Below are 27,808 nucleotides of genomic sequence, written 5' to 3'. Positions count from 1 at the left end.
TCATAGCGATGTCTGACTTTGATCCTGTAATTTTCACCAGTTTCCTCCATTTCGGGCAGAGACCAGCTGCTAGGATTTCTCCCATACACTGGACAGAGACAAGAGGGATTCCTATAATATTCAAAAGCCGCATGGGGAACATAATACAGCAGTACTAAGAAGCGTATGTATGGGAACAGATAACACTTAAAGGGAATCAGACAGCAGGTTTTTGCTATGTAATCTGAAGACAGCATGCTGTAGGAGTTAAAACACAGATTTCAGCAATGCCTCTTATCAAGCTCAGTGGTTTTGTTTTCTTCAATGATTGTTTTAGTAGCTTATGATTTCTTGGAGACAGCAGCTGGCATCCTGGTCCACCAATGCCCCCTCCTATCATAGGCACCTCACTGTCTATAGACATTGTACAAGGAGAGCCTTGTGTGGGCAGGGTTAGCTTTCTTAATGCTGCTTCATTCTAAATCTAAAAATTGATTGCGTAAGAACGGCTGCACTCAGTAAACTAAGTGATACATCGTTGGATTCAGCTTCTCTTTGCCTACCTCAGGTTGCTCTCAGATGGGGACGCAAAAACCTGCTGACAGATTCCCATTAATGGAAAACAGTAACCCTGTTTGTGCATGACTGTTTTTCTCTCTGCGTCTCTCTCCTCCCTACTTATGCTCTCCCCATAGTAATCTGTCTTGTTTTTAGTAAGATGGATTTTAGACGTTTTTCAGAGAGAATGAGGAGTTCAGAATGCAGAGAACAAGTGGTAGCTTATAAGTGGACAAAAAAAGGTACATTTTTATTATATGTTATATTACACAGATGAGGGTCTTTACGTTTAGGACTCTACAGAGTCTAGTTATATTTAGGATCAGACTCCTACTACTGGCATTCCAGAATTATGTGACCACCAGAACCAATAGAGAGATAGTGGTGCTGCTACTTCTATACTGTCTGCAGTGGTCACTGAGCACAGTGTGGGAGACCAGAAAAGAGATGAAAATCGCTTCGGTCTCCTCTCCAAAGCCTCTAGCATTCTCTGACTGTCAATACCCAATATTAGGCTGCCAGATCAAAAATTGGTTGTCAAAATAAGATAAGACAACCCTTTTAATTTTACAAATTTTCCTAACAAAAAATACTAAGTAATAACAGTAGCTGACAACATAGCATATATGTTTTTTTCTGACAAGCTATGTGAAATTAGTCAAAAATGATCAACCTTTAGTAACATTAGAGTTAGTCTCAGTAACTGCAAAACTGATATTTACTGAAATATCAAGCTCCAGCATTAAAGTTGTTTTCACAGCATCTTCTGTAGTGAGTCTCTTAGCTCGTCTGATGGGTACTATGAAAATTTCATCTTCAGGGTGCAGCAAATTTATATCAATTTCCTGGAATGAAAGAAAATGCAATATTCAATGGCTTATTCACATTTTGCTTACACAAAGATAAAATTACTTTGGTTCAGAAAATAGACTTTTAATTGCTAAATAAATGAATACAAAGAAGAGTCTTCCATTCAGCAGACTTATTCATACACAAGATTGACTACGAAGACGTTTTTCTTTCAATGGAATTGAACATTTGGTTACAGGCTCTTTTACAGATAATACTTAAACACCTAAGTAGCCAGAAACCCCAATTGTCAGGAAGCCCTATTACCAGAAAGAGACTATCCAATGTGGACTATTCTTATAGGGTATATTCCCAAAGGCTGTGTCCACAGAAAATGCCACTGCAAACTGAAATGTATCACTATTAGTGTTGAGCATTCCGATACTGAAATATCGGGTATCGGCCGATATTCGCGGTATCGGAATTCCGATACTTAATTCCGATACTATTGCAATATCGTATACCGGAATCGGAAGTTCCCATAATGCAATGAGACATTTTCATTTTATTCAGCCAATGAGGATCCTAAGAAGTGTGGGCACATCCTGTTAGGCATGTAGGCATCTTAACTAATGGCATGGCTGTGATTGGCTGCTGAAATGATGTCATGATGCACTATAAAAGCCACCGCCGCCATTTTGAGCTCACTCTGCTGTGAATTCAGTTAGGGATAGGACGCTGTTGTTCTGAGGGACAGTTTTAGCTACCTATTTGCTCTATACTGCTTTACCCAAGCTACTTTCTAAATCACTGTGCCTTGCAGTGCTAGTGCACAGTTCCCTGTGCTGTTCACCGCTATCTGCAAGGTCTGTGTGTGTGAGTGCAGCTCACCCTGTAGTGTGTGCTTCAGCCAAGTCTGGTTGTAGTGCACTCAGTGTGTGTCACTGCCTCATACATTGTCCTTTTTTGCCAATTCATAATTTTTCCTGATATCTCCTATTAGTGTGGTGGTTCCATCTGTATTCAGCTAAATTGGTTCCAAACACACTATATAGGAGTAGATAGAGAAATTTTTTTCCGTCTTGCAGCACTAGTGCACAGTGCTCTGCATCTGTACTGTTCACCGCTGTCTGCAAGGTCTGGTGTGTGAGTGCAGCTCACCCTGTAGTGTGTGCTTCAACCCCGTCTGGTTGTAGTGCACTCAGTGTGTGTCACTGCCTCATACATTGTCCTTTATTGCCAATTCATAATTTTTCCTGATATCTCCTATTAGTGTGGTGGTTCCATCTGTATTCAGCTAAATTGGTTCCAAACACACTATATAGGAGTAGATAGAGAAATTTTTTTCCGTCTTGCAGCACTAGTGCACAGTGCTCTGCATCTGTACTGTTCACCGCTGTCTGCAAGGTCTGGTGTGTGAGTGCAGCTCACCCTGTAGTGTGTGCTTCAACCCCGTCTGGTTGTAGTGCACTCAGTGTGTGTCACTGCCTCATACATTGTCCTTTATTGCCAATTCATAATTTTTCCTGATATCTCCTATTAGTGTGGTGGTTCCATCTGTATTCAGCTAAATTGGTTCCAAACACACTATATAGGAGTAGATAGAGAATTTTTTTTCCGTCTTGCAGCACTAGTGCACAGTGCTCTGCATCTGTACTGTTCACCGCTGTCTGCAAGGTCTGGTGTGTGAGTGCAGCTCACCCTGTAGTGTGTGCTTCAACCCCGTCTGGTTGTAGTGCACTCAGTGTGTGTCACTGCCTCATACATTGTCCTTTATTGCCAATTCATAATTTTTCCTGATATCTCCTATTAGTGTGGTGGTTCCATCCATATTCAGCTAAATTGATTCCAAACACACTATATAGGAGTAGATAGAGGAGCCTTTCTGCAGCATTGGGCCCTGCAGCCCCAGCCAGATTAGTATTAGCCTATTTTTTGCAGCCTCATCTATTGCATTGTAGGTTACCTTCCTACATTGTAATAGCTACAAAAAGTTTGTGATACTATCGTTATTACATCTTTAGGCACATCCAGTGTCTTTTTGTGACAAAAAAAACCTAAATAAAGTTCACCAAACACTCCACTTTACAGTTGTGTAGGCCACATTAGCTCATATTAAAGTCTAGTCCACACTTTATAAAATTAGTGTTTCTTATACCTGTTAGCAGCTGTTCAGGAATAAGCACACTAAGCCCTTAGTACTTTTCTGCCTATCTTTATCAGTCTACCAAGATGAAGAAGGCAGGGAGTAAGGCATGTGGTCGTGGTCGTGGGCGTGGGCGTGGAGTTTCTGCAGGGAGAGGACGTGAGGATTCTGTGCCTGCAGGGAGAGGACGTGGGGATTCTGTGCCTGCTGCGGGCACCAGTGACTCAGCATCCCCCAGTTTTACCAGGGAACAGTCCTTTATGCGCAGCTTTGTAGGAGCTAGCCGTACCCCACTGCTGCGCGAGGACCAAATTGAAGCCGTTGTCGGATGGATGGCAGCTAACGCATCGACTTCAATTAGTTCCAGATCCTCTCAGGTCCTGAGCACTGAAGAGCACCCATCTGTCTCTTCACCACCTGCCAAATTGCCCAGGCAGTCAGAGAGCCCTGGACAGGAGCCATCTCTACTTCTGTTCTCTGAATCTCTTGGCTTGGAAAGAGGGGGCCAGCCAAGCAGAATTCGAGAATTTGAAGAAGAGGTAGTATGCAGTGATGCGCAACCGTTTTGTCTCTCTGAATCTGAAGAGGCGGGTGGGCCAGTGCCTATGGTCAGCAGCACACCTCAGTACGCATCTGATGATGAGACTCAGGTGCCACTTTCTGGTGCGTACTGTGCTGTCGAGACTACCCAGGAGAAGCAGTTGTTTGAAGAGGGTGGTGTAGATGATGAGGTCCTTGACCCATCATGGCGTGAGGGACAGGAAGGTGGTGGGAGCAGCTCTGAGGAAGAGATTCCCCGAACGGCCCAAAAAGGAGGGAGAGGGAGGGGGCAGACTTGGTTGCCTGTAGCCTCCACTTCGGCACCCATTAGGAGCATGGCTCTTCCAAAATCCAAAGCGGGCGCTCCCAAGACTTGCAGTGCCTGGTCCTTTTTTGACACAGTTGCAGATGACATTTGCTTTGTCAAATGCAAGCTGTGTAATCAGAAGGTGAAAAGAGGGAAAAGTGTCAGCAACCTCAATACCACAAATATGTGGAAACATGTGCGGACCAAGCACGTGGTGGAGTTACACAAACACACTGAAGACCTAGGCCAACCTACAGCGCCACCTACCACCTCTTCAGCTCGTGTTGTAGCCTCTTCCTCCAGCTCACACACAGCTGGTTCGGCTTCCTCACAGGATCGCCATGGAAGAATCTCTGGCACTGTTGTACAGAGACACAGTGTAATTCCACCCACAGCACCACTTTCCCAGTCATCCTCACACTCCCAGGCCAGTCTACAGCCATCGTTAGCACAGGCATGGGAGAAAAGGCGCCCATACTCGGCAAACCACCCCCGAGCACAGGCTCTGAATGCTGGCATTGCTAAACTACTGGCCCTTGAAATGCTATCATTCAGGCTGGTGGAGACTGACACATTCCGTAACTTTATGGCATTGGCAGTCCCACAATACAACGTGCCCAGCCGCTTTTATTTCAGCAGGCAAGCCGTCCCTGCCCTGCAACATCATGTGGAGGGAAAAATTAAACATGCGCTACAAAACGCCGTCAGTAGCAAGGTCCACCTGACCACTGATGCGTGGACCAGTAAGCATGGACAGGGACGATACCTTTCCCTCACTGCCCATTGGGTAAATGTTGTGGAGCCGGGTACAGATCTTGAGAGTGGCGCTGTACGTGTTCTGCCAACTCCAAGGATTGCAGGAATCCAGTCTGTACACATTGACTCCTCCTCATACTCCAGTTCCTCTGAATCAGCGCTGCAGGAGCCGTCACGGTCTACCTCCACATCGACCCGTGAACGGTTACCTGTTATGATGACCGATATGAGCACAGCCGTGGCCAAACGTCAACAGGCCGTATTAAAATTAATTTCTTTGGGGAATCGAAGCCACACAGCGCAGGAGCTCTGGAATGCCATCAAGCAGCAGAGTGACGTGTGGTTTGTGCCAGCGAATCTCCAGCCAGGCATGGTAGTGTGTGACAATGGCCGAAATCTGGTGGCAGCTCTGGGCCTAGGCAACCTCACTCACATCCCATGTCTGGCACATGTGCTCAACTTGGTCGTGCAGAGTTTTTTGAGGGACTATCCGGATCTTGATGCACTGCTTCACAAGGTCCGCATAGAGTGCGCTCACTTGCGGCGTTCCAGAAATGCAAGATCACGCATTGCAGCTCTGCAGCGCCGATTATGTCTTCCGGAACATCGCATCATATGTGACCTACCCACCAGGTGGAATTCAACGTTACATATGTTGGAGAGGTTGTGTGAGCAGCAGGCAGCAGTAATGGAGTACCAGCTGCAGCAGGCGCAAACAAGTCGCAGTGCGCGCCGTTCACACTTCACCACCACTGAGTGGGCCTCTATGAAGGACATTTGCCACGTTTTGCGTGCCTTCGATTATTCCACGCGGATGGCGAGTGCAGATGATGCACTAGTCAGCATGACTATCCCCCTTATCTGCCTGCTTGAAAAAACACTGCAAGCACTAAGGGACGAGGTTTTGGAAGAGGTGGAGGATGAGGAGTCACAAATGCCATCTGCTTCTCTACAGTCTGCGCAATGTGGTTCCTCACAAAGGCCTAGGCAGGGGACACTTTGTGAGGAGGATGAGGAGGAGTCAATGGATGAGGAAGACATCTGTCCAGAGGAGGGAGGTACACAATGCTCTAGTAGTCAGTATCTAGAGCGAGGGTGGGGTGATGCAGAGCAGGCAGAGATCACGCCTCAAGCAGGGGACAGCGTTTCTTGGCCAGTTGGCAGTCTGCAGCACATGGTTGATTTCATGCTGCAGTGCCTCAGAAACGACCGCCGCATCGCCCACATTCTCAACACGGCTGATTATTGGGTGTCCACCCTCCTAGATCCTCGCTACCGGGACAACTTACAAAGCCTCATAACACCATTGAACCGGGAGCGTAAAATGCGGGAGTACCAAGACGCACTGGTGCATTCCATCATGTTCTCCATTCCAACCGAGAGCAGTGCTGCTAGTGCTTTACAAAGCAGCTCAGTGCGTCGAGGCAGTGGAGGAAGCTCTGCACAAAGAGGGAGCAGAAGCAGCGCCTCAGCACAAGGCAAGACCAGTATGGCCGAAATGTGGCAAAGTTTTGTGTCCCCGCCGCCACAAATGTCTACACCATCACAGACAGCTCCAGTCAGCAGGAGGCAACGTTTCCGTCAGATGGTGACAGACTACATGTCTTGCCCTCTTAGTGTACTCCCAGACGGCTCTTCTCCCTTCAAGTTTTGGGTCTGTAAGCTGGATACATGGCCAGAGCTTAGTCAGTATGCACTGGAGGTGCTAGCTTGCCCTGCTGCTAGTGTATTATCGGAACGCGTCTTTAGTGCCGCAGGTGGTGTACTAACAGACCGTCGCATGCGACTATCCTCCGATAACGTTGACCGGCTTACTTTTCTCAAAATGAACAAGGCCTGGATCTCTCATGAATTTGCCAGTCCTCTTCCAGAATAAATAATTGGTTGGCAACAGTATCCAGGTCTCCTGTTCTGTTCATGTTTCTACCACCTGAACTGTAATCCCTGAGCTCCAACACCGCCAGTTGGCGCTCGGAAGTGCCGTCTGCACAGTCAACACTTGCTGCCGTGTTATTGGGGTTCAGTAACGTCAGCTGTTCTCCTGCTGTGCGGACGGCAATTTCTCCTGATTTGTCCACATCCACTGTACTACACATTTTAAAGTTGCTCCAATTACTCCTCTGGCTCCTCTGTTTTCATTCTTATCCCTGGGCTCCAGCACCGCCAGTTGGCGCTCGGAAGTGCTGTCTGCACAGTCAACACTTGCTACCATGCTATTGGGGTTCAGTAACGTCAGCTGTTCCCCTGCTGTGCGGACGGCAATTTCTCCTGCTCTGTCCACATTCTCACTACTACAGATTTTAAAGTTGCTCCAATTACACCTCTGGCTCCTCTGTTTTCAGTATTATCCCTGAGCTCCAACACCGCCAGTTGGCGCACGGAAGTGCCGTCTGCACAGTCAACACTTGCTGCCGTGTTATTGGGGTTCAGTAACGTCAGCTGTTCTCCTGCTGTGCGGACGGCAATTTCTCCTGCTTTGTCCAAATCCACTGTACTACACATTTTAAAGTTGCTCGAATTACACCTCTGGCTCCTCTGTTTTCATTCTTATCCCTGGGCTCCAGCACCGCCAGTTGGCGCTCGGAAGTGCCGTCTGCACAGTCAACACTTGCTGCCGTGTTATTGGGGTTCAGTAACGTCAGCTGTTCTCCTGCTGTGCGGACGGCAATTTCTCCTGCTTTGTCCACATCCACTGTACTACACATTTTAAAGTTGCTCGAATTACACCTCTGGCTCCTCTGTTTTCATTCTTATCCCTGGGCTCCAGCACCGCCAGTTGGCGCTCGGAAGTGCCGTCTGCACAGTCAACACTTGCTACCATGTTATTGGGGTTCAGTAACGTCAGCTGTTCCCCTGCTGTGTTCACGGCAATTTCTCCTGCTCTGTCCATATTCACTGTGCTACTTATTTAAAACTTGCTCCAATTACACCTCTGGCTCCTCCGTTTTTAGTATTTACCCTGGGCTCCAACACCGCCAGTTGGCGCTCGGAAGTGCTGTCTGTACAGTCAACACTTGCTGCCGTGTTATTGGGGTTCAGTAACGTCAGCTGTTCCCCTGCTGTGCGGACGGCAATTTCTCCTGCTCTGTCCACATTCTCACTACTACAGATTTTAAAGTTGCTCGAATTACACCTCTGGCTCCTCTGTTTTCATTCTTATCCCTGGGCTCCAGCACCGCCAGTTGGCGCTCGGAAGTGCTGTCTGCACAGTCAACACTTGCTACCATGTTATTGGGGTTCAGTAACGTCAGCTGTTCTCCTGCTGTGCGGACGGCAATTTCTCCTGCTTTGTCCAAATCCACTGTACTACACATTTTAAAGTTGCTCGAATTACACCTCTGGCTCCTCTGTTTTCATTCTTATCCCTGGGCTCCAGCACCGCCAGTTGGCGCTCGGAAGTGCCGTCTGCACAGTCAACACTTGCTGCCGTGTTATTGGGGTTCAGTAACGTCAGCTGTTCCCCTGCTGTGCGGACGGCAATTTCTCCTGCTCTGTCCACATTCTCACTACTACAGATTTTAAAGTTGCTCCAATTACACCTCTGGCTCCTCTGTTTTCATTCTTATCCCTGGGCTCCAGCACCGCCAGTTGGCGCTCGGAAGTGCTGTCTGCACAGTCAACACTTGCTACCATGTTATTGGGGTTCAGTAACGTCAGCTGTTCCCCTGCTGTGCGGACGGCAATTTCTCCTGCTCTGTCCACATTCTCACTACTACAGATTTTAAAGTTGCTCCAATTACACCTCTGGCTCCTCTGTTTTCATTCTTATCCCTGGGCTCCAGCACCGCCAGTTGGCGCTCGGAAGTGCCGTCTGCACAGTCAACACTTGCTGCCGTGTTATTGGGGTTCAGTAACGTCAGCTGTTCTCCTGCTGTGCGGACGGCAATTTCTCCTGATTTGTCCACATCCACTGTACTACACATTTTAAAGTTGCTCCAATTACTCCTCTGGCTCCTCTGTTTTCATTCTTATCCCTGGGCTCCAGCACCGCCAGTTGGCGCTCGGAAGTGCTGTCTGCACAGTCAACACTTGCTACCATGTTATTGGGGTTCAGTAACGTCAGCTGTTCCCCTGCTGTGCGGACGGCAATTTCTCCTGCTCTGTCCACATTCTCACTACTACAGATTTTAAAGTTGCTCCAATTACACCTCTGGCTCCTCTGTTTTCAGTATTATCCCTGAGCTCCAACACCGCCAGTTGGCGCACGGAAGTGCCGTCTGCACAGTCAACACTTGCTGCCGTGTTATTGGGGTTCAGTAACGTCAGCTGTTCTCCTGCTGTGCGGACGGCAATTTCTCCTGCTTTGTCCAAATCCACTGTACTACACATTTTAAAGTTGCTCGAATTACACCTCTGGCTCCTCTGTTTTCATTCTTATCCCTGGGCTCCAGCACCGCCAGTTGGCGCTCGGAAGTGCCGTCTGCACAGTCAACACTTGCTGCCGTGTTATTGGGGTTCAGTAACGTCAGCTGTTCTCCTGCTGTGCGGACGGCAATTTCTCCTGCTTTGTCCACATCCACTGTACTACACATTTTAAAGTTGCTCGAATTACACCTCTGGCTCCTCTGTTTTCATTCTTATCCCTGGGCTCCAGCACCGCCAGTTGGCGCTCGGAAGTGCCGTCTGCACAGTCAACACTTGCTACCATGTTATTGGGGTTCAGTAACGTCAGCTGTTCCCCTGCTGTGTTCACGGCAATTTCTCCTGCTCTGTCCATATTCACTGTGCTACTTATTTAAAACTTGCTCCAATTACACCTCTGGCTCCTCCGTTTTTAGTATTTACCCTGGGCTCCAACACCGCCAGTTGGCGCTCGGAAGTGCTGTCTGCACAGTCAACACTTGCTGCCGTGTTATTGGGGTTCAGTAACGTCAGCTGTTCCCCTGCTGTGCGGACGGCAATTTCTCCTGCTCTGTCCACATTCTCACTACTACAGATTTTAAAGTTGCTCGAATTACACCTCTGGCTCCTCTGTTTTCATTCTTATCCCTGGGCTCCAGCACCGCCAGTTGGCGCTCGGAAGTGCTGTCTGCACAGTCAACACTTGCTACCATGTTATTGGGGTTCAGTAACGTCAGCTGTTCCCCTGCTGTGCGGACGGCAATTTCTCCTGCTCTGTCCACATTCTCACTACTACAGATTTTAAAGTTGCTCCAATTACACCTCTGGCTCCTCTGTTTTCATTCTTATCCCTGGGCTCCAGCACCGCCAGTTGGCGCTCGGAAGTGCCGTCTGCACAGTCAACACTTGCTGCCGTGTTATTGGGGTTCGGTAACGTCAGCTGTTCCCCTGCTGTGTTCACGGCAATTTCTCCTGCTCTGTCCATATTCACTGTGCTACTTATTTAAAACTTGCTCCAATTACACCTCTGGCTCCTCCGTTTTTAGTATTTACCCTGGGCTCCAATACCGCTAGTTGCTGCTCAGAAGTGCCGTCTGCACAGTCAACGCTTGCTCCAGTGTTATTGGGATTCAGTAACGTCAGCTGATCCCCAGCTGTGTGTCCGGCAAATTCTCCTGCTTTGTCCACATCCACTGTAGTACGGATTTAAAACCTCCTCCAAATACACCTCTGGCTCTTCTGTTTTTAGTATTTACCCTGGGCTCCAGCACCGCCAGCTGGTTCTCGGCAGTTCCATTGGCTCTTGTACCTTCTGCTACCCATCCGGGTTCCAGTACCGTCAGCTGGTTCTCGGCAGTGTCTTTGGCACGGGTACTCCCTCCTGCCCAGCCTGGTTCCAGCACGCCAGCTGTTTCCGGGTAGTGTCAACGTCACTTTGCCTCCAATGCGTTGTCCTGTCGTGTTGCGGTCGGGTTAGCCGACTCTATGGTGCCTGCAGTTTAGGTGACTCCTATGTGGGCTGCGGGATCTGGCAATGAAGGCTGGTTCCATAGTGCCAATAGGACAAGCACCCTCTGTAGGACTGTGGGTTTTGGTAACTGCGGCCGGCTCGCGGCCTTGAACTTTTTTTTTACATGGGTACCTTCTGCTACCCATCCGGGTTCCAGTACCGTCAGCTGGTTCTCGGCAGTGCCTTTGGATTAGGTGCCTCCTTCTCGGTATCCAAGTTCCACCAACGTCTGCTGGTCCTTGGTAGTGCTTTCTGGCACAGGTACCTCCTGCTTAGTAACCGAGTTCCAGTAACATCAGCTGGTCCTCGGTAGTTCCATTGGCTCTTGTACCTTCTGCTACCCATCCGGGTTCCAGTACCGTCAGCTGGTCCTCGGTAGTTCCATTTGCTCTTGTATCTTCTGCTACCCATCCGGGTTCCAGTACCGTCAGCTGGTCCTCGGTAGTTCCATTTGCTCTTGTATCTTCTGCTACCCATCCGGGTTCCAGTACCGTCAGCTGGTTCTCGGCAGTGCCTTTGGATTAGGTGCCTCCTTCTCGGTATCCAAGTTCCACCAACGTCTGCTGGTCCTTGGTAGTGCTTTCTGGCACAGGTACCTCCTGCTTAGTAACCGAGTTCCAGTAACATCAGCTGGTCCTCGGTAGTTCCATTGGCTCTTGTACCTTCTGCTACCCATCCGGGTTCCAGTACCGTCAGCTGGTCCTCGGTAGTTCCATTTGCTCTTGTATCTTCTGCTACCCATCCGGGTTCCAGTACCGTCAGCTGGTTCTCGGCAGTGTCTTTGGCACGGGTACTCCCTCCTGCCCAGCCTGGTTCCAGCACGCCAGCTGTTTCCGGGTAGTGTCAACGTCACTTTGCCTCCAATGCGTTGTCCTGTCGTGTTGCGGTCGGGTTAGCCGACTCTATGGTGCCTGCAGTTTAGGTGACTCCTATGTGGGCTGCGGGATCTGGCAATGAAGGCTGGTTCCATAGTGCCAATAGGACAAGCACCCTCTGTAGGACTGTGGGTTTTGGTAACTGCGGCCGGCTCGCGGCCTTGAACTTTTTTTTTACATGGGTACCTTCTGCTACCCATCCGGGTTCCAGTACCGTCAGCTGGTTCTCGGCAGTGCCTTTGGATTAGGTGCCTCCTTCTCGGTATCCAAGTTCCACCAACGTCTGCTGGTCCTTGGTAGTGCTTTCTGGCACAGGTACCTCCTGCTTAGTAACCGAGTTCCAGTAACATCAGCTGGTCCTCGGTAGTTCCATTGGCTCTTGTACCTTCTGCTACCCATCCGGGTTCCAGTACCGTCAGCTGGTCCTCGGTAGTTCCATTGGCTCTTGTATCTTCTGCTACCCATCCGGGTTCCAGTACCGTCAGCTGGTTCTCGGCAGTGTCTTTGGCACGGGTACTCCCTCCTGCCCAGCCTGGTTCCAGCACGCCAGCTGTTTCCGGGTAGTGTCAACGTCACTTTGCCTCCAATGCGTTGTCCTGTCGTGTTGCGGTCGGGTTAGCCGACTCTATGGTGCCTGCAGTTTAGGTGACTCCTATGTGGGCTGCGGGATCTGGCAATGAAGGCTGGTTCCATAGTGCCAATAGGACAAGCACCCTCTGTAGGACTGTGGGTTTTGGTAACTGCGGCCGGCTCGCGGCCTTGAACTTTTTTTTTACATGGGTACCTTCTGCTACCCATCCGGGTTCCAGTACCGTCAGCTGGTTCTCGGCAGTGCCTTTGGATTAGGTGCCTCCTTCTCGGTATCCAAGTTCCACCAACGTCTGCTGGTCCTTGGTAGTGCTTTCTGGCACAGGTACCTCCTGCTTAGTAACCGAGTTCCAGTAACATCAGCTGGTCCTCGGTAGTTCCATTGGCTCTTGTACCTTCTGCTACCCATCCGGGTTCCAGTACCGTCAGCTGGTCCTCGGTAGTTCCATTTGCTCTTGTATCTTCTGCTACCCATCCGGGTTCCAGTACCGTCAGCTGGTTCTCGGCAGTGTCTTTGGCACGGGTACTCCCTCCTGCCCAGCCTGGTTCCAGCACGCCAGCTGTTTCCGGGTAGTGTCAACGTCACTTTGCCTCCAATGCGTTGTCCTGTCGTGTTGCGGTCGGGTTAGCCGACTCTATGGTGCCTGCAGTTTAGGTGACTCCTATGTGGGCTGCGGGATCTGGCAATGAAGGCTGGTTCCATAGTGCCAATAGGACAAGCACCCTCTGTAGGACTGTGGGTTTTGGTAACTGCGGCCGGCTCGCGGCCTTGAACTTTTTTTTTACATGGGTACCTTCTGCTACCCATCCGGGTTCCAGTACCGTCAGCTGGTTCTCGGCAGTGCCTTTGGATTAGGTGCCTCCTTCTCGGTATCCAAGTTCCACCAACGTCTGCTGGTCCTTGGTAGTGCTTTCTGGCACAGGTACCTCCTGCTTAGTAACCGAGTTCCAGTAACATCAGCTGGTCCTCGGTAGTTCCATTGGCTCTTGTACCTTCTGCTACCCATCCGGGTTCCAGTAACATCAGCTGGTCCTCGGTAGTTCCATTGGCTCTTGTACCTTCTGCTACCCATCCGGGTTCCAGTACCGTCAGCTGGTTCTCGGCAGTGCCTTTGGATTAGGTGCCTCCTTCTCGGTATCCAAGTTCCACCAACGTCTGCTGGTCCTTGGTAGTGCTTTCTGGCACAGGTACCTCCTGCTTAGTAACCGAGTTCCAGTAACATCAGCTGGTCCTCGGTAGTTCCATTGGCTCTTGTACCTTCTGCTATCCATCCGGGTTCCAGTACCGTCAGCTGGTCCTCGGTAGTTCCTCAGCTTTCTTGTACCTTCTGCTACATTTCCAAGTTCAAGCTTTTTGAAATGGTTCTTGGTAATCACTCTGGATCTCCCTGACGAGGACCCTGAAGACGAGGACCCTGAAGACCAACCCTAAGAAGACGAGGACCCCGAAGACAATGACCCTGAAGACGAGGACCCTGAAGACCACCCCGAAGAAGACGAGGACCCTGAAGACCACCCCGAAGAAGACGAGGACCCTGAAGACCACCCCGAAGAAGACGAGGACCCCGAAGACGAGGACCCAGAAGACCAACCCGAAGAAGACGAGGACCCCGAAGACGAGGACCCCCGAAGACGACGACCCTGAAGACCACCCCGAAGAAGACCAAGAAGATGACCCTGAAGAAGTTGACCAAGAAGACAAAGAAGAGAAGACAAGCACCAAGATACAGAAAAACAAGAGACAGAAAACCAAGAAGCAGAAATACAAGAAGCTGCAGAACAAAAAGCGGAAGAACATTAAGCATAAGACTAAAAATCAGAGCAAAAGATAATATCTAAATTATAAGCAGAAGATGACTAAGCAGTGTATGGGGGTGAGTCCGTTCCTCCTCGTGGTGCCCCTGGAAAAGACCTGCTGCTGCAGGCCAAACTGAACGCGGACAAATCCTGTTGTAAATCTTTTGTGACGGGCAGAACGAAAGGTGTAATGTCCAACCTTTTATAGATAACAACTACAGGAATGCCTGTCACAAATAAGAATATGATGAAGAAGAAGAATATGAAGAAGATGAAGAAGTAGAATATGAAGAATGTAAAAAAAAGAATAATACGAAGAAGGTGAAGAAGAAGAAGGTGAAGAAGAAGTGGATGAAAAAGATGCTGAGGATGATGAAGGAGAAAGTGTGGGAGAAGTAAAAAAGAAGGTGAAGAGCATGGAAGTAGTGAAACATAAATATCTGACAAAATATAAAAATACTTAACATAGTTAATATTTCCGTAACTCAGAACATAATAAAAAAATATTAATTCCTGCTATTCCATTTGACTGGGCTAAACCTCTATGCCTTTATTGTCTCCCCCACCTCCCCCAATACATTCTACATTATTCTTAGTTGTTTTCCTTCATGTAGAAATAACCTACAAGGAAAGAAAGGGTTTATTTTAATTCCGATATTTATGTCCCATTGACTTGCATTGGTTTCCGGTATCGGAATCGGCGATATCCGATACTTTTTCGGTATCGGTCCGATCCAATCCGATCCGATATTTCCCGATATCGGAAGGTATCGCTCAACACTAATCACTATATGTATCAAACTTGATAAGGGAAGTCTTCATACTCTACTTTCTAAGGCAATCTGTCATTAAGTTCATGATGACCAAACAACCGGAAGCATGAATCACAGTGGTGACTGCAGCCAGGTATATCTCGCTCTGAAACACTTTCAGAAAAAAACAGAATAAAAAGCTGACCCTGGACTATAAGGAGAGACCCGAACAGCTAGCCAGCTTCTCCCTGCCTTGCTCAACTTGACTGATAGGCCACATGGAAGAAATAAGAAATGTGAACACCTCCAAATCAGAAAGAATTTCAATTAGGAAACCCTATAAATAACTGTACGGTAAGCACTTCTTCATAGGATTGGTATCCTGCACTATATAGCGAAAAAAATTGTCTTCTATTGGTAGGTTTATAGTGGCAGTATTGGTAATATTGGACTTCGCACAGTGTTTTGCTCTATACAAATATTATTCATTCTCTCTAATGGGGTAATGATATTGGTCATGGTGTGGCCCCCTATAGTGCCATTATTGGCAATAATGGACTTTAACGTAAACTGCATATATGATTATATAAATATTTTCCTAAAACTGTATCCTGGGGAATTGGGTGTGCTAATTGACTAAGGGTTGGGGAATGACGATATAATATGAGTTTCACCTTTTGTATTGAAGACTTGAAATAAATTAACTTATGGATGATATTTAATTTACTGAGACGCGCACACACACACACACACATATACATATATACATATATATATATACATACATATATACATACATATATATACATACAGTACAGACCAAAAAGTTTGGATACACCTTCTCATTTATATAATATGAGTTTCACCTTTTGTATTGAAGACTTGAAATAAATTAACTTATGGATGATATTTAATTTACTGAGACGCACACACACATATACATATATATATATATATATATATATATATATATATATATATATATATATACATACATATATATATATATATACATACAGTACAGACCAAAAAGTTTGGACACACCTTCTCATTTAAAGATTTTTCTGTATTTTCATGACTTTGAAAATTGTACATTCACACTGAAGGCATCAAAACTATGAATTAACACATGTGGAATTATATACTTAACAAAAAAGTGTGAAACAACTGAAAATATGTCTTATATTCTAGGTTCTTCAAAGTAGCCACCTTTTGCTTTGATGACTGCTTTGCACACTCTTGGCATTCTCTTGATGAGCTTCAAGAGGTAAACACCAGAAATGGTTTTCACTTCACAGGTGTGCCCTGTCAGGTTTAATAAGTGGGATTTCTTGCCTTATAAATGGGGTTGGGACCATCAGTTGTGTTGTGCAGAAGTCTGGTGGATACACAGCTGATAGTCCTACTGAATAGACTGTTAGAATTTGTATTATGGCAAGAAAAAAGCAGCTAAGTAAAGAAAAATGAGTGGCCATCATTACTTTAAGAAATGAAGGTCAGTCAGTCTGAAAAATTGGGCAAACTTTGTATGTGTCCCCAAGTGCAGTTGCAAAAACCATCAAGCGCTACAAAGAAACTGGCTCACATGAGGACTGCCCCAGGAAAGGAAGACCAAGAGTCACCTCTGCTGCTGAGGATAAGTTTATCCGAGTCACCAGCCTCAGAAATTGCAGGTTAACAGCAGCTCAGATTAGAGACCAGGTCAATGCCACACAGAGTTCTAGCAGCAGACACATCTCTTCAACAACTGTTAAGAGGAGACTTTGTGCAGCAGGCCTTCATGGTAAAATAGCTGCTAGGAAGCCACTGCTAAGGACAGGCAACAAGCAGAAGAGACTTGTTTGGGCTAAAGAACACAAGGAATGGACATTAGACCAGTGGAAATCTGTGCTTTGGTCTGATGAGTCCAAATTTGAGATGTTTGGTTCCAACCACCGTGTCTTTGTGCGACGCAGAAAAGGTGAACGGATGGACTCTACATGCCTGGTTCCCACCGTGAAGCATGGAGGAGGAGGTGTGATGGTGTGGGGTGCTTTGCTGGTGACACTGTTGGGGATTTATTCAAAATTTATTCAAAAGGCATACTGAACCAGCATGGCTACCACAGCATCTTGCAGTGGCATGCTATTCCATCCGGTTTGCGTTCAGTTGGACCATCATTTATTTTTCAACAGGAGAATGACCCCAAACACACCTCCAGGCTGTGTAAGGGCTATTTGACCAAGAAGGAGAGTGATGGGGTGCTACGCCAGATGACCTGGCCTCCACAGTCACCAGACCTGAACCCAATCGAGATGGTTTGGGGTGAGCTGGACTGCAGAGTGAAGGCAAAAGGGCTAAGCATCTCTGGGAACTCCTTCAAGATTGTTGGAAGACCATTTCCAATGACTACCTCTTGAAGCTCATCAAGAGAATGCGAAGAGTGTGCAAAGCAGTCATCAAAGCAAAAGGTGGCTACTTTGAAGAACCTAGAATATAAGACATATTTTCAGTTGTTTCACACTTTTTGTTAAGCATATAATTCCACATGTGTTAATTCATAGATTTGATGCCTTCAGTGTGAATGTACAATTTTCAAAGTCATGAAAATACAGAAAAATCTTTAAATGAGAAGGTGTGTCCAAACTTTTGGTCTGTACTATATATATATATATATATATATATATATATATATATATATATATATATATATTCACACATACACATACATACACATACATACACTAGCTATGAACCCGTTCTACGCCTGGGTGGCGAGCGTTTAAATTGATATATGATCTCCATCCTGTCATGTGCTGCTTCCACCCTACGCCCTAATCTTGTCATATGCTGCAGCCATCTTGCGCCCCCATCCTGTCATGTGCTGCTCCCATCCTGCGCCCTAATCCTGTTTTGCGCGCCTCCATCTTATCATGTGCTACTCTCTTCCTGCGCCCTAATTTAGTCATGTGCTGCTCCCATCCTGTGCCCCCATTCTGTCATGTGGTGCTCCCATCCTGCGCCCCCATCCTGTCATGTGGTGCTCCCATCCTGCTCCCCCATCCTGGTATGTGCTGACCCCATCCTGCGCCCCCATCCTGTCATGTGGTGCTCCCATCCTGCGTCCCCATCCTGTCATGTGATGCTCCCATCCTGCACCCCAATGCTGTCCTGTGCTGCTCCCATTTTGCGCCCCCATTGTGGTATGTGCTGACCCCATCCTGTCATGTGCTGCTCCCATCCATGCGTCCCCATCCTGTAATGTGGTGCTCCCATCCTGTTATGTGGTGCTCTCATCCTGCGTAAAATAGCGCCTGAGTCAACGTGTGCGCATCTCACAATATCTGGCGCCATTTTCTTGAAGGCACTGTGTCTGGGAATTTGCACAGTGTCTTCACTAAAATGGTATCATAGTGCAGTATGCACACGCTCTAACTCAGGCACCACACTGCACAGGCACCACCCATTTTGGCTTTGAACAGAAAGAAACATTCACTGTTATATTTTAAATTTTATTAAACTATTAGCTGAAAAAAAAAATTGTGCAAAAACTTCTGTGTAAACAACATTTTTGGTGTAAACTCTATGGTCTTTATTTAAGTTGCCTTGTTGATCAGTAGCGAAAACTTTGACTTGTTGGAAGGATTTTGTCCTTGAAAAGGCCACATAAAGTTGGCCATGGCTGAAGGCTGGAGATGGCAAATATATGCCAACTGAATCCAGTGTTTGCCCTTGACTTTTGTTGATGGTCATAGCATAAGCAAGTTTTAAGGGAACTTGTTTTCATTTTAAAGTAAAAGGAAGATCAAGATCACTTGGTGCCAGAATAACTGTGGGAATGAATACCCTTGCACCTTTAAATGATCTGGTGAGGATTTCTGAGTTAAGGTTTCTTAATAGCATGACTCCTGCTCCAACTTTCAAATTTAATCTATGAGGCATACCACCAGGCGGTAAGCTGTTTAAGAACTCCATTGGATGGTTTCTTTCTTCCTCAGCATTTGCAGTATCTTGCTGAATGGAATCAATACTGGTGTAGCATTTCAATTCAGGCTGAATTCGTCTAAGAACATCTTCATTCAGTTCATGTGAATGTTGGTTTTTTGGAGTTAGGATTGCAAGGTTTGCAATGCTTTCATCTTCTGGTTGTATGACTTGAGGAAAGACAGCATCAACAAGACATCCATTTTCAATGCAGACAGAAGGAATTTCAAAGATACCTTCCTCTAGTCCTGGTTCTTGAAGTTTTCCATCTCCAAGGTTTAAAAGCCAATGGGAAAAGCGTTGATGTTCTTCGGGGACATTGTCCTCATTGGTAAGCATGTTTTGGTCCAATTTGATGACTTCAATATTCCTCCAACAATAGCTGCTGTTCATGCATACTGAAATTATTTTGGTTCTGCAGCCATGTGGTACAACAGGAAGGATTTGTTGAAAATCTCCACCAAAAAGAGACACCGCACCTCCGAACGGCTTTTTGGAGGGAACTTTTGGATCTTCAGCCATGAGTTCTTTGTAGAATGTGTCAACTGCATTTACAGCATGAGCTGGAGCCATAGAAGCTTCGTCCAGATTATGAGTTTGGCACTTTTCAACTCATTGGCAGTATTGCTGCCATGATGAATATTGCACGTTGACGTTTCATTAATTGGTATAGGCAGTTTGAACAGATTATGGGAAGTTCGGCTTCCCTCCAGCAAAGTAGCAGCAATACCTGTAAATGTACATGGCAAGACTAATTCATTTTTTCTCCGAACGTAATGCATGATTGTATTATACAGGAATGTTTTACCACTTCCACCAGGTCAGTCAATAAAAAATAGGCATTTTTCCAAGTTTGGATTCTCAAAACCTTCTCTGATTTTTTCGAAAGCCTTTCGTTGTCATGGGTTTAACATTTGGAATTTCTCCTCCAACAAAGCCTTTTCCGCAACAGGGTAGTAATATTTGCCAGAATTGATTGGATCATCGTAATTGCCAACAGGAAATTGTAGGCCAAAATCTTGTCATGACTTTCCATGTGTCCGGAACACAGACTCAATTTCATGTAATGTCATATAGAGGGCCTTTTCTACATGAGGGAAATGTCTGGTATAGTCTTCCATGAGATTTTTATTGTGCCTTTGAAACAATGCTGCAGGATTAGACGGCTCACACATGATGCAAATAAATGCAAACAATTGTCTAAGTTGTATTGGCATTTGAGAAGTGGCAGCTTCTGTTAGGCTAGTATTCCATTCAGAGTAATCATCAGTTAACCCTCTTGCAATACATGTGTCTTGGAAAGTAGCAAAATGGTTTCCTTCAGTTGTTCTGAGATCCTCAAAAGATGTTGCGCCTCTAACATTGAGAAGGAGAATTCGGAGAAAGTATTTTTCTTTGTCTAATGGACTAATGTTAAACATTCTACCAATTGTGGTTTTATGACCTTTGCTACGTGGTTTCCATTTAACATTTTTATCATCCCATGTGTAATGTTCGGGGGATTTCAATGTATAAATATTGTTGGACATTAGGATCTTCCCGATTCAGTTTAAACCAAGCAAGAAGTTTAGACTTAGTGTTTTTTCTGCTGCACAGCTTCAGCTTCTTTACCTGGTATAAAGCATATTGTATGCTTGTCCTCAAGGTGGACATTTAATCTTTCCACATGATGAGTTTGATGGTGCATTTTATATTCACTGAGTCTCCAACATGCTTCAGGTGCACTTACATATTGAGTTTCTAAGTAATTTTTTACTTCATCACATACAACTGTAGCTTCTTGTGCAGTGGCAGAAGTAACAAACTGGATATTTGCACAATCATGCCCTTTGTAAACGTATTTGAATATTTTACACTTTGTATAGAACTGCAAATCTCAACGTTTATGTGGGCATTATATTTTAAGGAAAGATAAGGATTGTAAGGTACAACCCATCTATTATCAACCCTGTTTCCACCAAGTTCAACAAAGTTGTTATCATCTCGGCATTGGTATTTAGGGTATCCATTTACATTGCCATTAGTTTCGGAACAGAAATCCTTGGGAAAGCCTTTGGTACAGTTCCCATTGTCCATACATGGTGCATTTGGATTAAGTGGACCACATGGACCGTGTATCATGCAATATTTTACAGTTTTATAAAGCTTTGGATGAGTTTCTTTGTGCGGGAGCTCTGCACAAACAATTTTGTCAATTCTTTCTTTATCCCAGGCTTTGTATACCGGGGCCATAAATACCAATATGTGTCCATGAGGGAGCCCTGTTTTTTGAAACTCAATTACATATACCATACCATTAACATGTCCAAATCTGTAGTATGTGGTTAAGTCTCCAAGTAGCAATTTTAGTTTCATGTTAACTACTCGTGCTACTAAATCGGGCCTGTCACATGGTTGCTGACAGGGAAGTAAGTTTTCCCTGATTTCCCTCCATTATGGATTGCACATTACTGTTACAAATAGGCCTGGTTTGCCATATTTCCTGACCATTGCCATGGCATCTTGGTAGTTTTTTGACATATTTCTTGGAGTTCCTTGGAAAGTTGAAGGCAATATGACTATTTTTCCAGGTAGGATATCTATGTCCATGAAATGGTGGTTGGTCACGAATTGGTGAAGGAAGTCATATTCTTCAGCTCTTACAGTACTTTGATTATTGCACACCCAATTCAAATTTTTGCAATAGGCATCAACCATAAATTGGTGTGTCAGCTTTCCTGCATTAAGGAACTGATTAAAAGTACCATCACGAATAGCAAAGTGGTATGAATACCATTGAAGTTGAGTCATATTTCCTTGACCAACTGTTTTTTTTTTTAGTTCTGTAGTCCACCCAGAGTCCCCATAAGGGAAAAGCAAAGGGTAGCACATTGGGTCACAGAGTCTACTCAGGATTGATATATTTTGTAAAATTCCACTTTTTGGATAAATGGTAATGTCACAGTTTTCTGGGGGTGCACCATCTGTGCTGTGGAAAATGGCAGCAATTTCACCTTTGGCAGTTGGAGCATTAATTCTGCCGGGGGGCATAGTATTTACTTTTTCTCTCACTAAAGTCATGCTGTATTTAACTGGCATTCAGTTTTCTAGATTTGCTTCTAGCATTTCTTCTTGTTCAAATTGCAACATATTTTTGTATTCTCTGGAGAAAGGATTGATATCTTCGAGAATTCTTTGTAGATTTTCCATAACATTACGACTGCATCCACTGTTGGCTGGATTGTGCATTCTTTCATTCAAGGCTTGAGCCGAATCCAGAATATATAACTGGGCGTATGTTGGTGATTCACCTTGGTTAGGATGCAACGCAGATGTTGAATGGTAAATTTGCCCATGGATTCTGTAACAGAAACGACCTGATCGCCTGTTGATTGATTGGTCAATTTGTGCGCCAATTGATGCAAAAGCGTTTGCACTATTGTATGATCTTATGTTTTCCATAAAATTCTTGGAGTTTGGTTCCGCTCTCTTAATGCAATTAGTAATATAGGGATGCATTCGTACTTCTTCCAGCTTGATGGTTCCATTATGACAACAGTTTGTTGTAATTTCATTTTGGAAATGGTTGGCATTACAAAATGAGCATTTGTTGTTCATTGGGCCAAGATAGCATACCTCAATGTCATCTTCATTGAAGTTTTCAGCAAACAAAGCAGTATTGCGAAATCTTACGTTCTTACCCCAGCAGGCAGGTTGTTTAGTATGGGCTACTCTGTCTGTCAGCATTGGCTTTGCGATGCTGCTGAAGCTCACCGTCTGTCATACTCTTTGGGGCAGACCTATGCCTTTGAGCGTCAGCTTTGCGCATCTGTTGATGCTTTTTTTGGGTGAGATTATGACGGTCAGCCCTTCTTCTGACAGTATTTTTTTCACGCTGCAATTTAAGGTGCTGTTTTTTACCCCTACTTCTATGAACCTTTTTCCTCCTCAGAAAGAACTTGCTGGCGTTTGGGGGGCATTATTATGAAATTACGTTATGAATAAGGTTGTAAACTTTAATTAAAATATTTAGCTCTGCTGACGTTTCATATTGTCAAAAGTGGCTGGATTGCTCCTCTGACGTATTTTATATAGATGTTCAGTAGAAAATGGCTGGATTGATGTGCTGACGTATTTTATATATACACTGCTCAAAAAAATAAAGGGAACACTTAAACAACAGAATATAACTCCGGAAATCAAACTTTTGTGAAATCAAACTGTCCACTTAGGAAGCAACAGTGATTGACAATCAATTTCACATGCTGTTGTGCAAATGGAATAGATAATAGATGGAAATTATTGGCAATTATCAAGACACCCTCAATAAAGGAGTGGTTCAGCAGGTGGGGACCACAGACCACATCTCAGTACCAATGCTTTCTGGCTGATGTTTTGGTCACTTTTGAATGTTGTTGTTGCTTTCACACTCGTTGGTAGCATGAGACAGACTCTACAACCCACAGAAGTTGCTCAAGTAGTGCAGCTTATCCAGGATGGCACATCAATGCGAGCTGTGGCAAGAAGGTTCGCTGTGTCTGTCAGCGTAGTGTCCAGAGGCTGGAGGCACTACCAGGAGACAGGCCAGTACACCAGGAGACGTGGAGGGGGCCGTAGGAGGGCAACAACCCAGCAGCAGGACTGCTACCTCCGCCTTTGTGCAAGGAGGAACAGGAGGAGCACTGCCAGAGCCCTGCGAAATGACCTCCAACAGGCCACAAATGTGCATGTGTCTGCACAAACGGTTAGAAACTGACTCCATGAGGGTGGTGTGAGGGCCCGACGTCCACAGATGGGGGTTGTGCTCACAGCCCAACACCGTGCACGACGCTTTTCATTTGCCACAGAACACCAGGATTGGCAAAGTCACCACTGGCACTCTGTGCTCTTCACAGATGAAAGCAGGTTCGCACTGAGCACATGTGACAGACGTGACAGAGTCTGGAGACGCCATTGAGAGCGATCTGCTGCCTGCAACATCCTTCAGCATGACCGGTTTGGCAGTGGATCAGTAATGGTGTGGGGTGGCATTTCTTTGGAGGGCCGCACAGCCCTCCATGTGCTCGCCAGAGGTAGCCTGACTGCCATTAGGTACCGAGAGGTGATCCTTAGACCCCTTGTGAGACCATATGCTGGTGCGGTTGGCCCTGGGTTCCTCCTAATGCAGGACAATGCCAGACATCATGTGGCTGGAGTGTGTCAGCAGTTCCTGCAAGATGAAGGCATTGAAGCTATGGACTGGCCCGTACGTTCCCCAGACCTGAATCCGATTGAGTACATCTGGGACATCATGTCTCGCTCCATCTACCAACATCACGTTGCTCCACAGACTGTGCAGGAGTTGGCGGATGCTTTAGTCCAGGTCTGGGAGGAGATCCCACAGGAGACCATCTGCAACCTCATCAGGAGCATGCCCAGGCGTTGTAGGGAGGTCATACCGGCATGTGGAGGCCACACACAATACTGAGCCTCATTTTGACTTGTTTTAAGTACATTACATCAAAGTTGGTTCAGCCTGTAGTGTGTTTTTCCACTTTAAATTTGGGGGTGACTCCAAATCCAGGCCTCCATTGGTTAATAAATTTGATTTCCATTGATGATTTTTGTGTGATTTTGTTGTCAGCACATTCAACTTTGTACAGAACAAAGTATTCAATGAGAATATTTCATTCATTCAGATCTAGGATGTGTTATTTGAGTGTTCCCTTTATTTTTTTGAGCAGTGTGTGTGTGTGTATACACACGCACACATACATACATATATATACAGTATATACACACATGTACATATATACACACACATACATACATACACGTATATAGTCGCCAGCTTGAGTATGAATGTATATATATATATAAACTTACCTTTGCTATACAGTCACAAATCTGTACATCCAGTTTAAGTGGAGAAAACGAAGGAATATTAAGGCTACAAAGACACAGAGGAGGCACTGAATGAACAAGGGAATGTTCAGCTTCTTCTTTGCAAGTATCTGATACAGTTTTCTGTAAAGATGTACATAAGGGTAGTTCGCTATGGAGACAAATAGTTTCTATGTCTATGTCCAAATTTCCTGGTGTTGTCATAATATCTGGGTTTTTGTTGTTTAGATCCTTGAGTTCTTCAATCACGGTTTCATTTTCTGTTCTAGTTAAGAATTCTCTTTCTAAGGCAATCCAAAGATCTTTAATCCATGGATCTACAACTAATTCTAAACTGAAACACAGAAAAAAAAATGTTTAATTATTTGCTTAAATTGAGCATAATACATAATAACAATTGATAACGATATTTATGTGGAAGAACCAACATGTTAATATATGCAAACATCCCAGCTAAAACGAGTGACTAGCTGCATCAATCAAGAGAATGACAGAGGTGTCATCATTGCTGCAGAACTGGAAATGTGGAATTGAATAGAGAAGTAATTTTTTTTATTATGTTAACTTAACACATTTCCAGCTTATGATAAGTTGTTCTGAATCTCAGACAACTTTTTGATGTTAGACAATGGGTAGTGACAGCTGCGTGGCCTAAGTTTCTTAACCCTCAACTGGTCACGGGAGACAGGGAGTGTTTTAGCAGAGCCCCAGGGGGATTGTGGGGAAGTTGTTTACTGTCTGTCTGGAGCCGAAGAGAAAGGTGGCTTATGATCTGTGTATCACAGAAGGCAAGGGAACAGAATTCAGGTCAGGAGGGAAGTTAAACAAAGGTCAGTTATACTCCCTGAGCTAACAGTGTGGGATATTGTCAGCCAGGAAGATAAGGACTGGAAGGAATCCTGTCATAGGGATAATCTCCCTCATCAAACCCTCACCCCCTCCATCTCCATGCAGGATAAAGAATGATGTGTACTATTAAGTCCTTGTGAAGGAAAAGCCTGTGCTTGTGTATGCATTAAAACTGTGCGGTACTGTGCTACCGGATAATAGACTGTGTACAGCTGTGCTGCAAAGGAGCCTGTACTGTTATTACTGGAGCCTGTTGCTCAAAGAGACATTTGCATTGCACTGACTGTGCCTCATTAAATGTTACTGTTCTACCGTTTATGAAGACTCGTCAGATGTGTCTGGTCAGCAACTGAATCTATTGTGTGCCTGAGAGAAGCTGCAGCCTATGGTCGCAGTGAGTAACGGTTCCCCCAGGATTCCAACAAATTCATATAACCGGTCTCGCCTCTATCTGAACTTATGCGGCGTATGTGTAACAGTAGGATATAGCATAAGCAATCAACCGATTGTAAAGTCAAGTCACCTAAGGAAATTAAAAAAAAAAAAAAATTATAAAAGTTTAAATTAAATTACACCCCTTTCCCATTTAAACAATAAATGAAAAAATATATATTTGGTATCGCCGCATCCATAAAAGTCTGATCGGTCAAGGTGTAAAAAAAGAAAAAAAGGACGTTAAATGCCAAAAAAACTATTTTTTAACACCTACATTACCTACTGTAAGGCAGCGGCTTTCGTGTCCGTGCTGCAATGAGGCAATAACCCAAGAAAGTTCAACTTAAACATCTATTTTCAAACTCACAAAATAAATGCAGAACTTTATCCTCCGGTTCGCAGCCGGAAAGTCCGTATTAGCCGGTTGCAGTGGGCGACTGCACCACCGTAACACTTGTGGGTGTGTCAATGACTTTGCTTCCTCTGGTCTGTGTTCAACCTCTCACACACCAGTATTTCACAGAGTCTCTTTCTCTGCTGCTTGCAAACTAAACACTAACACACCCAAAGCACAAGAGAAAATTTAACCCCTTAAGCCGTAACGCATTTTCAGGGTGGTCATTAAGGGTACTTATGCCTCAGCGATGCGCTTTCACAGCGCTGAGCATAGTTGAATAGCGCCGCCCGGCAGCGGCGACTCCCACGGGTGTCCGCTGCAATGAGAATTGCGCGTTCCTATGGTTACCATGGTACCCTTAGATCATGTGATGATCCCAGTGTACAGTGGCCTGTGAAATCCAGCAATAAGCTGGGTCTCACAAGCCGAGTCAGTGACTCACTGACAGGTCTCATGCGCTGCAGTACAGGAGTACTGCAGTGTATGAGATCAGCAATCAAAGTGAAAATTACACATGTCCCACAGTGGAACTTGGTGAAAAAGTAAAAAAAAAAAAAAAAAGTATAAACAAAACAGATAAAAGTGCACACATCACTAAAATCCGTTACGACCGGCTCTATAAAACTGTCACATTATTTATTCTGTTTGGCGAACGCTGTAAAACAAAAATAAAAAACATGCCAAAATGAAGCTTTTTCCTCATACTGACTAAAAAGCGATCAAAAAGTCGTATGTAGAAAGAAAAACAAAATTATAAATACAAACACCAAACCGTCCCACAAAAACACAAGCCACAATATGGCTCATTTGGCAAAAAAAAAATAAAAAAGTTACAGCTCTCAGAATGTGACAATGCAAAATCAATTATTTTTTGTAAAATACTGTTTTAGTGTGAAAAAATAGCAAATCATAAAAAAAAAAAAAAAATCTGGTATCACTGAAACGATAACTGAATTGCTGGTTGTTCATTCTGTGTCTGAGAAATCTAAGTAAAAAGCAATCAAAAATTACTATGTGCCCCAAAATGGTATCAAAAAAATCTGCAACTCATCCTGGAAAAAAAATAAGCTCCAATACAGCTCTGTTAATAAAAAAAAATAAAAAAGTTACAGCTCTCAGAATATGGTGCCGAAAATAACTTTTTACATACATATATATATATATATATATATATATATATATATATATATATATATATATATATATATATATATATATATATATATATATATATATATATATATATATATAAAAAAGCCTATTTACTGTGTGATAGCAGCAAAACCCCATATAAATCTGGTATTGCTGTACTCACACGGACCTGAAGAATAAACCTGCCTAATCACGTATAACGCATGTTGAAG

The 27,808-nt window shown here is 45.0% G+C and overlaps 1 protein-coding gene across 4 annotated transcripts in view; it reads right to left on the bottom strand.

Moving 5' to 3' along the window:
• Positions 1-27,808, bottom strand: part of MTRR (5-methyltetrahydrofolate-homocysteine methyltransferase reductase) — a 432,636-nt gene that overhangs the window by 279,831 nt on the left and 124,997 nt on the right. For all 4 annotated transcript variants that reach the window (XM_073678384.1, XM_073678385.1, XM_073678386.1 and 1 more), the window contains 2 exons: positions 24,746-25,097; positions 1,260-1,382 (listed from right to left, as the gene is read on the bottom strand). In XM_073678384.1, the coding sequence (XP_073534485.1) occupies positions 1,260-1,382; positions 24,746-25,097 (475 nt within the window). The remainder of the gene's footprint in view (positions 1-1,259; positions 1,383-24,745; positions 25,098-27,808) is intronic.

This window comes from Phyllobates terribilis, unplaced genomic scaffold (genome assembly GCF_046119375.1).
Source record: "Phyllobates terribilis strain yellow unplaced genomic scaffold, ASM4611937v1 Scaffold_4__5_contigs__length_816908805, whole genome shotgun sequence".
Lineage (NCBI taxonomy): Eukaryota > Metazoa > Chordata > Amphibia > Anura > Dendrobatidae > Phyllobates > Phyllobates terribilis.
This window is presented reverse-complemented; position numbering and strand designations above follow the sequence as displayed.